General features: G+C 40.7%; 1 protein-coding gene across 1 annotated transcript; it reads right to left on the reverse strand.

The window, feature by feature from the left end:
• Nucleotides 1–1361: 1361 nt before the first annotated feature.
• On the reverse strand, nt 1362–8350 carry GPRC5D (G protein-coupled receptor class C group 5 member D). Its single transcript, XM_090275108.1, has 3 exons — nt 7456–8350; nt 2895–2989; nt 1362–1528 (listed from the first exon to the last, which is right to left on the reverse strand). Exons 1-3 carry the CDS (start codon nt 8348–8350, stop codon nt 1457–1459), a joined length of 1062 nt encoding a protein of 353 aa, XP_090131234.1. The 3' UTR covers nt 1362–1456.
• Nucleotides 8351–14211: the final 5861 nt, after the last annotated feature.

The raw sequence follows: 14211 nt of genomic DNA on the forward strand, positions 1-14211 counted from the left end.
CTGGTTTGTGCTAAGAACATTGCTCTGGGCACAAATTTTTTAAAAGCAGCAGTTAGTTTGAGTGTAGCAGAAAAATACATGAAAATGGAACATTGTATAGCGGGTGAGCACTTGAACAGCAGCTGAATTCTAGCTGGTTGCCACTAACAAGCCCTGTTATCCTGGGCAAGTCCCCTCCTTGCCTGTAAGAGGAAAGAGCTGCATTCCTGAAGTTCTTTGCACTGTGTTATCTCCTCCACAAAAATAAACGTAAGATCTACCAAAGCAGCGTTGTCTGCCTTGTTTGCCTAGGACTGAGTCTAAGAACAGTTCTTGGTACCTTGCCCATGCTCAGGAGATCCTCGTTGATATTCAAAAATCTATGCTGCCCTTTGGCCATTAGAAAGGCTTTTCCGCATGTCTGGAATCTTAGCTATTTTTCAAAGATCTTCCACACGGCAGGCACTTAACACTCATTGCTCTGAAATAACACATTTGGTTCTCAGGGGAGGGGGACACCTTACTTGATAATACAAAAATCCAGGCAAGGAGGAGCCTCCTGGAGTGGAAAAAAGAGTTGTCTATGTGTTGGCAAACCTGGCCCACGACTAACTACTGTGTGCCTTTGGGCAAGTCATTCAGTTTCTCCAGGGATCTGTTCCCTTCTCTACAAGGTCAGAGGGCTGAACGGGACCCTTAGAGCCTGCTGCAGCACACCTCTGACTCTGGTCCTGTTCCACTTGTTACGTATAACCAATGGGTATTAAGGACAGATGAATCCATGTGGGGCTGCATGAGCAATGAAGGCAAAGTAATTAGTGCAGAAGCATCGGTTCATTAGAAACATCAAGACAGGCAGACTCTGCTTTTTATGTGCACCACCTAAAATCCTTTATGAGCATCAACTGGGGTGGCTCTTCCTTTGCTTTTGGTTCATCAAAGCAGTTCACTGACCTCAGCCTCATCTGCTGTCATACTCACTGTCCTGGGGTGCAGACACCATGGGAGGAAGCCTGCCAGTTTGCAAGTCCATGAAATGTTCTCGTTATTTAAAATGCCCAATAGTGGGGATCCTGTGGATTCTGCTATGACTTTTATCACAAATTCTGGATCACTCATATGTAGGGGTCTTTTATAAAAAATGACTAGAAGAGTATTCCAACAGTGTGTTTCTTCTAGACTTTGTCCTATTAGCATAACCCTAATTTCTTCAGACCAAGGTTTTTCAGTTCCAATAGTAAGAGGAGCCAATTTTTTCTAGCATTGCTAAGAAAGGGAATCTTTCAGTTACATGAGTGAAGAAAGAGACACATAGTCAGGTAGGGTGGTCAGCAAGATTGTAATTATGCTTGAAAAGGCAGTCTTCTGATGAAGGGCCCAGATGGAAGGATGAGTTGGTATTTTGTTGGCAGGGTTACTCTGGGCTCCCCAGTGGCCCAGTCTTCTGGGTCTTCACTTCTTGTGTATCCTGCTGGATTCATAATTCCACATCTTGCTGGGGGCCTAGTTTAGCCCATGGGGTGAAATATTCTTGAGTGGAATCAACAGTCTAGAAAGGAAGAAAAGCTATCATGAACTTTCTGAGCCAAAAGAGGGGATGATACTCTCTAGAACTATGTTTGAAATATTATCATTTCACCATCAGTTAATACTTTGTTAATGAAAAAGGAAAAAAAAATTGAGCCTAACCATATCAGAACTTCTTAGCCATCTTCCTCCTTAGTCATTAATAGAATCTAATGAACAAAATAAACTAACGAACAAAATTAACTAACAAACAAAATAGAACCACAGGCATAGAAACATGGCACCGACTGACAGTGACCAGAGGTGGGCAGGGAGGGGGAGTAATGGTGGAAAGAAAGGGAAGGGACTAGTTACAGAGCATGTGTGAATGACCCACAGACATGCACAACAGTGTGGGAATTGACTGTGGGAGAGGAGGGGATAGGATGGGAGGAGGAGGGCATGGTGGGGGAAATTAGAGCAACTGTAATAGAATAACAATAAAGAAAAGGAATCTATTTGCAAGATTCTTGCATGGCTGATCACTGGAAATTGAAAGTAATCTAAGAAATTCTCACAGGGGATAATAAAGATTTTCCCATCATGTAAATGCCCTCCAGAGGGTTAATTACAGCAAATGATACAGCTATGTCCTGGACTGTGTGTCATTCCAGGAAAAGGCAAAGTCTCAGAGAACAGACCAGAGGGATTAGCCTAGGGTTGCCTAGTACAGTTTGTGACTTTCATTCTTGGATTTTAGTTACTTCTGATCCCTGTAATATAAAAATTGTGTCCCCATGTGGTCTTTCTGGCTACCCAGATTGTGTGTCTTCGAACCATCATGGCACAAATGCAAGTTACCTCTGATTCTACTCTGTAGTACTCTCTCTGTTTTTGCCCAAAATGATTAAAATTGTACATCTATCTGGAAATACAGATGATGATGACAGACCTAGCCCAGCTCCTGCGGCAGCCTGGGCAGCTGGAGCTAGGCAGTGACTCAGAGAGGCAGCTGGTGTGGCTCAGGGGATGCATTTCAACAACTGATACTAGCAACAAATCTGACACTCCTGCATATTTACAATTTCCCATTGTGCCCAGGGCAAAAAGCAGTGAGTTTGCTTCCCTTCACCCTCAGACAAACTCTTCAAGCTGCCATTTCTTTCCAGGGACAGTCACTTGCCTCAGAACACATAGACTGTGGATGGTAGTGGCGATGGGTATTGGGAGGGTCTTAGGCAGAGGCCAAAGGTCTGGTTTGCCTTTACTGTGCTGGCCTGGTATGGTTTAATCTAGAAGGCTAAACTCCACATGCCTGTGGGGATGACCCTGCCTTGCCACTCCTCTCTCAGGTCAGTAAAAGCCTTTGGAGCCGAAGCCTGACTGCTCTCCTAAGGAAGAGTGCTTGCTCTGGCCCTCCGTGGTGAACGTAGACAAGCACATTTACCTGCAGCTGAATATGAAGTTAATGCTACATCCTCCTCAGCTCCATCACTGTCTCGGGCTGAAAGCCAAAGGAGGGAAGGGCTGGGTTAGTGTCACAGATTCACCTGGAAACAGCACATGAGGACTAAGAGAGGGCTTAATGGTTTGCAAAGAGGCTTCTGGCCCTTAAAAAAAAGGAATTCTCCAGTGAGGCTATTCTAATCAAAAACAAACAAACAAACAAACAACAAAAAATGTATGGTTTAAAAAAAAAGTATTTCTAAAGCTTCTGAGGAAGATTGGATATGAATAGGTTTTTGTGTTCAGCAGAAGCTCATCTGTGTTCAGTCATCGAAGAGGCTGAAGATTCATCATCACTTTAGAGAAAGAACGCGGGCCCCGGGTCAGAGCCCTTGCCCTCTAGTGTGACCACATGACCACGGGCACCTCACTGTCTTCAACAGCAAAATAAAAAGCTGTAAGTAGATCATTTCTAAAGTCCCATTAAGCCTGATACTCTACAAAATTGAGTCAGGAACCGAGACATACTATAAAACATCGTTAAAGACAAACTTATGTTGTCACAGAATATCACACAGATGGTTATTTGTTTCGTGTCTGTGTCCTCAACAGGACTTTAGCTTTATGAAGAAAGTAGCTGTGTTTGTCTCGAAGGCTAGGCTCTTGTCAGTACATATCTGTTGTTTGCTGGCCACAGACATAGCTGGGCCACTCGCATTCACCCTCAGTGGCTGTCACATTGGAGCAGTGGGCTCTGCTCACTCATTGGTTAGTTCCTTAACCTTTTGTTCCCTTTGTTTCCTGATGGAAGTAAAAGAGGGATCATGATGATCATAATAGTAAGCCTATAGCGTAGGGTTGTTCTGAAGATTAAATCAACAAATATATGAGTACATAAGGCCCTTGGAATAAGACATGACATAGAGAAAACACCACAGTGCTAGTCTTCGTTTATTATTATTGGTGGTGATGCTGCTGGTAGAGTTATAATTGACGCCCTGACATCTTACTCCTGCTGGCATTTTTTAAAAGGGTTGGGCCTTGTGAAATATGACATGCTCTTTTTTTCCCTCACAGCAAAAGGAACTGAATTTTTGGTTTACCTTTGTTCGTTGTGGCACAACAGGACTCCTTCCTACTCAGCCCCTTGTAACCAATGTTCATCCAACATTCTTAACAGACCAGATCAGAAATTAGAGAAGCTCACATCTCCAGCTCACTGTCTTCCTCCCTACTTTATGCCAGTTCTCTCTCCATGACCTGTAGCTCTTGAGGTTTTGCAATTCGTTCCCATGAAAGAACAAACAAAAATCATACCCCTTGGGACCATTCAAATTGGGTTTCTTGGAGTGAGGTGGGAGCCTTGAAGAAAAAAATGTTGAGACTTGTCAGAAAGGGCTATGTTCAGTAAAAGTTGGTGTTTGTAATATGGAAAACAACCCAGAGGGCTTATGTTTGCAGAAACTTTCTTTTCTTGGTTCATATAATTTTATAGTCATTGACCCATTTTTATATTACATAAACTCATTATTTTTGTATTAATACCTTCAAATAAAATTATACTAGGTTTGTACACATTCAAACACCAGACAGAAAATACCCACCATAATGTGATCCTTTCAAATATGCGTGGGTCTTGTTTTTAGCAAACTTGATATAACAGTATTCTGATTAGTCTAAAGCAGATAAAGTAGGCAATTATTAGAACAGGAAATTTCCTGTCCTAAAAAAAGATTCATGGCTGATATCCTACTATATTTAAGGTCTCCACAAATTCTGTCACATTAAGAATTTTCAGTTAAAAGAACAACTAATTTTAAAAGGTCAGTCGACATACTGCTTTCTAGGAACACATTTATAACAGGGTAGAGTCTGTATCCAATTGTTTGGTGTCCTGCGGCAAAGTGCCCGATTGCATTTTCATTCTCCATCCAGATGTTTTCATATATTGGAATTAAGTCCATAAGCCACTTCAGAGAGATAAAGCTAAATCCTCTTTTCAAATACTTCCAGGGAAATGGAGTCTTTAATCCCTTTTGCTGATCCGTTTTAGTGTTTACCAACCCTTATTTTCATATTTAATCAAACTCCCCCATGCTTTGGTTTAAATCCATTTCTACCCATTGTTTTCAGCTGGAGACAGAAAATAACAGAACAACAGCCTCTTGGAGAGGTCTTTATACTTGTGAAATGCCCTGCTAATCCCCTCTTGTCTTACTATTCTTTCAGGCAAATAATTTGTCCCACAACCCAGAAGTAAGTCAAGTAATTAGGTGACTGGAGTCACAGCTATAAATGGTATTAATCAGAAGAGTCATATGACAAACCCATGCCTCAAGGACTCAAACAAAATGTCATGTTTTGTACAGAATTTAGAGAGAGAGAATTTAAGTAGTTGATGACAAAGACACGTTAAGAATTACCCTCTCGGTTTGTCTTAACATTTCCACGTAGGTCTGATTCTGTAACCCTTTCATCATCTTTGTGGTTTCCCACTGAAACCTTTCCAAGTTCCCCACATGTCTTGTTAGTGGATCCCAGAACTGGAAGGGGTATTCTTGTTAGAGACTGACCGATTCTCAGTACAATGGTCTGATTGTTCTTGCTGACCACATGTCTGTTTATATAGCACAGTGATTGTTTCTTGAGCAAACACAAACAAAGACAGTGCTAAGCTGCTTTCCCACTGTCAGCTCATGACCTACAGCACACTTAGAATTTTTCAAGTAATTGTTATGCTACTGTACTTGCCTAGCTCTTATTTATTTTGTGACTATTTGTATGTTTTCTCTAGCTAGGTGTAATCCTGCACTTTTTATTGAGATTTCATCATTCTTCTAATTTTTGATATTTGTACTTTTTCCAGGTGACCTAAATTCTAGATTACATTCTCTAAAGCTTAGGTTTCTGGTTATTCTGCCAAAGTTTGGAGTGCAGTGTATGTGTTCTTTACTACACTTTTGGTTTTTTCCCCCTACAAAGTATTAAACTACACTGACAATGACTATTTTCTGCTCAGAGGTGGAATTTCTAGCCATGCTTGAGCAATAAGGTTAGTCTCAGGAAACACTGCGCTTTTGCCAGCCATTGCTCTTCTACCAGGGCGTTCTTTAGAACACTTTGGGCATGGAATATCGATCATTCCAAATTCCAATGTGTTTCGGATTTTATGAAACTCTAAGAATTCTCTCTCCCCTCCTCTCTCTGACTTTGGTTTCCTGGAAACATAAAACAACAACAAAACCAACACAGAAAGTTTTATCCTATCTTCTGGTGAGAACTATGAGAAGTAGTTTCAAGAATGATTGACTGCAATTCTGCCACAAACCTCGGCGATCTGATTGCACATCATCGACAAGCAAGGAAAACCTGTTATAAAGAGGATACGTACTGCCAATTTCTGACTCTTGGTCAACTGAACTGAAAAGAGTTAATGGATGCATCTATCTGAACAGGATTTAACTTGAATATGTAATTAGCCATAGAGTACAGCTAAAAAAAAACTGTATGCACTTATAAGAAAATCTATGAATTTTTTGAGTCTAGTGAACACTATGTGTGATATGCAATATATAAAATAACATCATCTTTGCACATTAAAAATAAATTGTGCGAAATCAGATGCCTATTAAGACCCAAGAATTGATGTAAAACTATGATAGTTGATTTGAATAATAGGTCAGATGTTTTAGAAAGGAAATAATGAGTTTTGACATATTTCCAGGTGATTGAAATTAGCCACTATTCTCCCCAGGTTGTTGGTTGTCCAAGCCTCCTTGTTGGGATGGATAATATATTTTATTCTTTAACAAAGGATGGTCAGGTTGCTGGTCTTACATAAGGATCAAAATATAACCTAGAAATTATTATGAAAATGTCACATAAGCAAGTTGCTTTATTTCTATTAGTGATTGTACATCTGTACTTTTACTCGGGATTCTGATTTAATGGCTCTTCCTGTCACCTTTCTAAACTTTGAAGGGCTTTGAGCCCTTTGAGATCTGGAAGTTATTGGGCTTTGTGACTTTAATGAGGTGATGAGTCTGCAAATCAGTTTATTATGATGTTTGGGCATATTAGTGTTGAGATTTAACTTTTAAGATGCCAATCACTGTTGCCAGGATTGACTTCTGTACTTGACAACCCAAACATCTGGACCTAGCATTATATGTCATGCAATTGCATGGTCCAAATCTAATTTGGGGCTGATTAACTCAGTTTATAGCGGGTGCCTTTCTTACCCCAGCATGAGCACCAGAGCCACACCCTCTTTACTTAGGGGCTTGGATTCATTTATGTCTTGGTCTCATTCCATGGGTCTCTGTATTTTGGAAGAGCTCATGTTTTGTAAAAGTTTAACCCTGATTCTGGGGGTCTGCATCTCCATGCATGAACTATTTAGTCATCCACTAACTTCTGACCATTGCCTATTTGTTCCCTCTTGACTCATTTGGTTGCCCAATTTCTTTCCTCTTTCTCCCACAGAAGAACCTCCCTGCTTCCTGAATCCCCCCGGGAAGGTACCTTTTGAGAGTTCTTGGTTCTCCACTCTGAAGCTGCATTGGTAGGCTGGGACTGAGCAGGCGTTGCCTTGCAAAGGGCAATCTTGTTTCCATGATCTGTAGAGAATGCAGAGCTCAGGTATGATGTACAGCAGCAGGAAAACCCATGCATTGGTGACCAGGGCAATGCAGATGACGGGATCATCCCACTGGGGCTGCCGCTGGAGTTGTGGGTTGCCCCTCATGAGCATGGAGATCCACACCACCCAGATGATGATGGAGACGAGCATAGTGATAAAGATGAGCTTCCCGTGCTGCTTCCAGTTCTCACATGGGCCACAAAAGGTGGCTTTGGAGACGAAGAATGTGAGTGCCATCAGGAGAAGGACGTAGACCAGGAGTACAACAAAGTCCACATTGAGCTGACGGGGCGTCATGTGCATAAACATCAGGCCTCTGGTCATCATGAGAGTTACATACTCAATGGCAATGATCGTCTGCAACAGGCTACAACCAACAGCAATGCACAGAAGTGTGGTCCAAGAGAAGGAGACTCCACCCCGGACCAGCTTCATTAGGTTGGAGGCATGAGCCAAGAGGCATGAGAAGCAGAGAGCAAATAGAACACCAAAGAAGAAGTAGCGTACAGGAGCAGTTTGCTGATTGAACTGGATGATGAAGGCAAAAGCAAGGCTAAAGAGCCCCAGCACACCCAGCAGGAAGAGGACTTGGGTGGGGAGGACATTCCACTGGCCACAGTCTTGAACCTTACACATGAGGAAGAGAAAAGCCAGGAGCAGAATAATCGTAACCACTATGCCAATGATTGCCAGGCACTCCAGAACAATGCCCCATGGCCCCTCTGTGTCACAGAGGAAATAATAGTCCTCAGTGGACTTGGTGAAGTCCTCACACATAGTGACTGTAGGTGGACTTCACAAAAATGGACTTCTGTTTCCCTGCAGAAGAAAGAGGAGGCAAACTTATGACTTTATAGCTACCCACAAGAATGCCTGTTGGGTATATGCAGGTCACTATAATGTCTCTCAGTCCCAAATAAAGATACCTGGATGAATTGAATGAAGTAGCCCCAAACTAGCAAATCCTCAAAACTGTTGTATGTCTATTCCGCTGGGAAAAACAGAACAATCTTCACTTGGGGGCTCCAGATAATATATCCACTTTCATGTCATGATTTCCACCAAGGCTTTTTGAAATTGATGGATAATATTTTTCATAAAATAGGGTGTGTGACGAGGTTTGCCTGATTGATTGATTTCCAGCTATCTTAGGCTCTATCCAGGACAAGGGCTGTTGACATTAATGGATCATTGGTTCACTCAAGACACTGATACACTACTTGAAGGAGACAGGTGATTTTTCCTAGTAATATTAATGACTGTTCCACCACACAGTGATGTTTCTCTCCCTCTCTTTCTCCTTTCCCCTCCCTCTAAAAATAAATAAATAAACAAACAAACAAATAAATAAATTAAAAAATATAAATGACTGTTCCTTCTTTAAATTCAAGTCAATTCAATACAACATGTTATGGTTCGGTATTTACTATTTGTTCATCAAAGAATTATACAAAATGATCCCTGCCTTTAAATAACTTTTTGGATAGTTTAGCACCCAAATCTATGTCTTAACAGAGGTTACCTAGGAAAAATTTTATATATTAATTTCAAAAAAAGTACCTCTCAGTTGAATACTCCTAGCTCGCCTCCTCTTCAGTTATTCCCAAGCCAGATGGCTGGAGTGACCCAGGTTTATAGCTGAGGGCATGGCCCCTTCCTTCCGACTTACCTTCTCTGTGTCCGTGCTGGAAGCTGAGGCTGTGGTGGCTGTGAGGCTGTAACTGCCAATGAGTAAGAGGGAGACAACCTCAGCTTCTTTATTCTCTCCCCCAATGGGCGGAAGGACTGGAGGCCCTCACTCAGATTCCTATAGTGCCTATAAAAAGAACCGGAAGGTCAGAAAGACACACCTATTCCAGTTTCACAGCAACTTTTCTACAGAGATTTCTTTGGTGAGGACAATTCTTTTCCATTCTACTGTTCACTAGAGGCACCTTGGCCTTAGGGAGGTCCAAAAGGGGGTGTGAATTTAGGAAAGGCTGCTTGCTGCCCGCAAATTGCACTGTGTTCAGGAAGCTGCAAGAGACCCTCAGTTGGCCTTATGTGAGGATCCTTCATTCTTCTTCTGACCTACTTCCTGAAAAGCTGTCTCCAGACTCTTCCCCACATCTTGACTTTGATCGAAAGATCCAAAAGAGCATCCATTCAACTGAGAAACAAGAGTTTTATTGGGCCATGCAGAAGGATGTGTGCACTTACAGGGCCAATGGTTGACAAATTGTGAATTGGCGGAAACTTGTTTTCTCTGCTACTCTGCATTTTTTGGAAGTTCTTCCTCAGACCTTGGCTGTCCATCAAGTGTGGGCTTTACCCTTTCCTTCTACCCTTTCTCTCCTCACCCTATTATCAGAATATATTGGTCCTGGGTCTCATTCTACTGGGCGTTCCTCAGAACTGAAAGTTACCAGCTGGTTTCATATCCCTTTTCTCCTGTGGGCTCATATAATAGAGCACACAGTGCTGTGTCCTGCCTATACTGGCTGTGGGCCCCTCCCCATCCTCTAACCCTGCTTTCAATTTACCCCTTGGTTCTTTTCCTGCACATCTGCATTTTGATACAGGACTTCTGAAGGTCCCAAATCAGTATCTGTTAGTCTGGTTTCAAGTCACTCTGTGACTCGGCCCTACCGTTCTCGTCCACTTATGTTTCTGTCAGGTCTCCTGGCCCTGTGGTTTATCCAGGTTGGTTTTCCTACCGCCTCCCAAAGAAACAAGTTCCCATCTGCTTGCTTTCTCTTTGATGTTGTCCCTGACCTGAATTGCCTTTGTGCTTTATTCTCATTGATCCTGTTTCCCACACAAATACTTTTCCTGACTTTAAGCTCTAGCTCATGGTATCTCTTTTCTGAGTTTTCCTGCCTTCCCTGATCACCTTAGTTCTCATTCATCTCCACCCCCTGTGAACTCAACAACACAGAGGGTCTTTGCTGTTCAAAATGACAGAAACCGTATTTTCTGTCTCTTTCATTTGCATTAATTAATTTATTATTCAAGATAATAAAATAATTTAAAAATAATAAATACATTTGCTAATTTATTTTATTTGTATTAGTCCCACCCTCTCAATTAGATTTATGGCTGCTTGAAGGTCAAGTTCCACATTTTATGCCCCCCATAGCACCTGGCCCAAGCGGAGCACCTCCTAGGTGGCGGATGGACTGTTTAATTGAAGGACCCCATGATAGAATTCCAGGCCTCGTGAAGGTACTTTATAGTCGTGCACTTTTCCAGCAGGTGCTTTTTAAAGAAAACCACCTGTGAATAAGTCAGAACCTTCACAAACCTGAGACAAAGTCATTTTGAAGTGGGGCTCTATTTTAGAGATGGCTTCTCTTTAAAAAGCTTTTTTTTTTTTTTTTTTTGCCTATGAGAGAAGAATGTTCTAGGGCAGAAAGTCTTCCCTTTTACTGGCTTTAGGCATAACTGTGGTCAGACTGAAGTTGTAAAGACTATCTAAAGTTTCCATGAAAGGAAAAAGGGATTTTCTAGATGATGAAATGTGCATTCATGAGAATTCACTCGAAAAGCCTTGTGAGTGGTTAAATTGCTGTCAGTAGAAGAAAAGAGGATTTTCCATTTAATTCTTCCTAGAGAATTATTTGGTGACCTCTTGTCTCCTCCCTACCCCTTCCAGCTAGTCATGGTCATTCCTCATTTTGGTAATGTTCTGGCCAGCATGTCTTCTAAGGTGATTCCTCCTGACCTGATGGCTTGAGGCAGGTGGATTAATAGGCTAATGGCCACATAAAAGAACTTGTCTTAGGTACTAATTATCATTACTTAAAAACCTGGAGTTATAGAATTAACCCACGTGCTGCTAGGCCTTAAGGAAATGAGGCCCCCTTTGCCTACACACACATCCACATCACTCACACCTCATTTGTTTTGGCTTTTGGGTGGCAACAGCATCACACCAAACAGTTTGAATATGGCTTTGATGAATCAAAGTATATTGATGGCCACGAGTCCCTTAAAAATGAAAACAGCCAAGAGGCCAAATGTCTCTTGTCAAACACCTATTTGTGTTGTCTCCTTCTCCCAGAAACAGCTGGAAGAAATGTTAGAGGTCACCTGTTTTAATCCTTTCATTAATAATAATAAGGAAGCCAACCTGATTACATGAGGAATTAAATAGTAAGGAAGCAGAGGCCCAGAGAAATAAAGGAATGTACCAGATGTATGGAATGGTAGAGGACACAGCCAGGATTGCCGACTCCTGGTCACTTTTTTTTTCTTCTTTATATTTGTTCCCTGGTCACGTTCTTGCCATACCAAGCTGCCTTTCCTGACACTTCCTACCTTGGGACAGGCCTTGAAAGAGACAAGGCTTTACACATGACATGTGGGTCATGGCCAGAGAGAGACCAAAAAAAAAAAAAAGAATAGATTATGATTGTCTAACCCCTGTAATACATACCTGAAACTAATACAAAATAATATTGAATGCAAACTGTAACAGAAAAGAAATAAAAATAAAATAGTCATAGGCTATAAAGTTCAGAATAAGGAATATAGTCAATAATATTGCAATAACTATGTATGGTGTCAAATGGGCATTAGACTTATCAGAATGATCACTTCGTAAGCTATATAAATATATAATCATTATGTCATACACCTGAAACTAATACAATATGATATGTCAACTGTAATTGAATAATTAAAAGGATGGAGTTCAGTACCAAAAAATAAAAATGAATAAATTATGAGAGAGTGCATCACATAGTCTTCATCCTGCAACAAATCTGCAGCTGTCACGACTGGCCATGTGAGGACTGGCCATGTGAGATGGGGTGCGTCAGCCAGGATGGATCATTTGCTCTTTTGCTCGCTGTCATCTCTAAGGCTGGCTTCACGGGGGTACAAACAGTGAAGTTGTTCAGGCCCCCCATCAGAAGGGTCCCATGCTTGAAGTTGAATGCACTGTGGTCACTGTCTTGAAATTCTTAATAACTTTAGCTCTGAATCTGGGTGTTTTGTAAATTAAGTCAGATGGGACAATGAAGTATGCGCTGGGGTGTAGACTGTTGGCTCACCTGCGGATCCTGCCTCCATTGCATCCCAGCCTCCCTGAAACAGGTTCTCGGCTGTCCACTCCATGCTGCTACCCTTTGGTGCCCTGGTTACCAGGTTTCCCTCATTCTTCCCCAGCCTCATGACTGCTGCCACATGCCACCTGGGGTCACCTGTCCATCATGGGTTGGGCAGTGGGCCCTTGGGAAATGGATTGACATAACCCCGGTCAGGCAGGGGCCACATTTTCATATGTACTGGGCCCTGAAAGTTAGGTAGCTGGCCCCAGGCACTTCATTTATATTCTGGTATATGATGGTTAATTTATCAATATTTTTTCAGGATGAAAACATTGTACAGTTGAATTGTATATTAATATAATATGCAGTTATTTGTGAAGAACCTCAGTGTTTTATCTAGTTCAGTAAATTGTCAAGACTGGGTGTCATTTATGAACATGCAGGGTACTTTTCAGAAAGAAAGTTTTTGATATTTTCCCCAGTTTGTGACTAAGTTTTGATCTATTAATTACTGATAAAAAGCTTTATAATAATCTATTTAGCAGTATATTAGGTGGCAAAATAAGAAACCAGTCACACCGATGTTAAAAATTATTCTTCCAGGGTGTATAGAATAGTACATATGATTTTAATGATAAAATGATGAATCCTCTGACAAGCTTAAAATTATACTTCTTAATACATAATAATATCTCATCAAATCTGTACTACTGCAAAACATAGAAAAGCGATTTTTAAATTAAAGTATGGTTGACATATAATATTACATTAGTTTCAGGTATACAGCATAGTGTTCGACATGTATAATCCTTATGATGTGATCACCACAATAAGTCTAGTAACCACCTGCCATCACACAAAGTTATTGTGATATTATTGCTTATTTTTCCTCTGTTATATATTACATCCTTGAGACTTATTTGAGAAGCAATGTTTTAACACAGTTACAGTCTGACATAGATTTTTATGAATCAGCTTGATAAAAGCACTGATGTTGTAAGTTGTCAATGCCTATAGTTAGATCAGATATGAGTGATACAGTTTTGATAAAGATCTTTTTGTACTGTTTAAATTTAATTTTACTCACAACTGGATTAGATATAATTTCAAAGTAGGAAAAGTATGTTGTTGATTCAATATTATTTAAACTGGAAAAATCTTAAAGGGATTATAAGCTTAGGCAAACAAATATGACCAGAAAATATGGCAATTATTAAAGTTTGTTCAAAATGACTAACAACCATAGTTTATTCATCATGAAACTTTGGCACCTAAACAAATTTTACTTGAATCTCATGTATTTATTGACATAAAAATGGGATGTCAGTGAGTAAAACTTTTAGAAATATTTTGTCCAGTTGTTGGAGATGACCATCTCCACTTGGTAGTATACAAAGTGGAATTCCTGGTTGTCATAAGGTAAAATACTAAGCTAAGCATGATATAGAAACTCAAAAATAAGATTTAGACTTCTTGAATTGGAAAACGATCTCATTTGGCAAATATTTTGGACATGGTATTTGGAGAGTAGAAGTGCATATTTAGATTTTGGGGGGCATTCTTAACTACAATTTTAGGAGAAAACTGATATTTTAACATGCCAAA

This window comes from Furipterus horrens, unplaced genomic scaffold, assembly GCF_987537825.1.
Source record: "Furipterus horrens unplaced genomic scaffold, mFurHor1.1.pri manual_scaffold_4, whole genome shotgun sequence".
In the NCBI taxonomy this organism is placed as follows: domain Eukaryota; kingdom Metazoa; phylum Chordata; class Mammalia; order Chiroptera; family Furipteridae; genus Furipterus; species Furipterus horrens.

What these genes read in the sequence shown, in the direction of transcription:
- GPRC5D (XM_090275108.1), bottom strand. Translation starts at nt 8,350, where the DNA reads ATGTGTGAGGACTTCACCAAGTCCACTGAGGACTATTATTTCCTCTGT. An exon ending in GAACCAAGAACTCTCAAAAG is followed by an intron (nt 2,990 to 7,455) that starts GTACCTTCCCGG and finishes TTTGGCTTTCAG; the next exon opens with CCCGAGACAGTGATGGAGCT. An exon ending in GTTCACCACGGAGGGCCAGA is followed by an intron (nt 1,529 to 2,894) that starts GCAAGCACTCTT and finishes CTTCCTTTCTAG; the next exon opens with ACTGTTGATTCCACTCAAGA.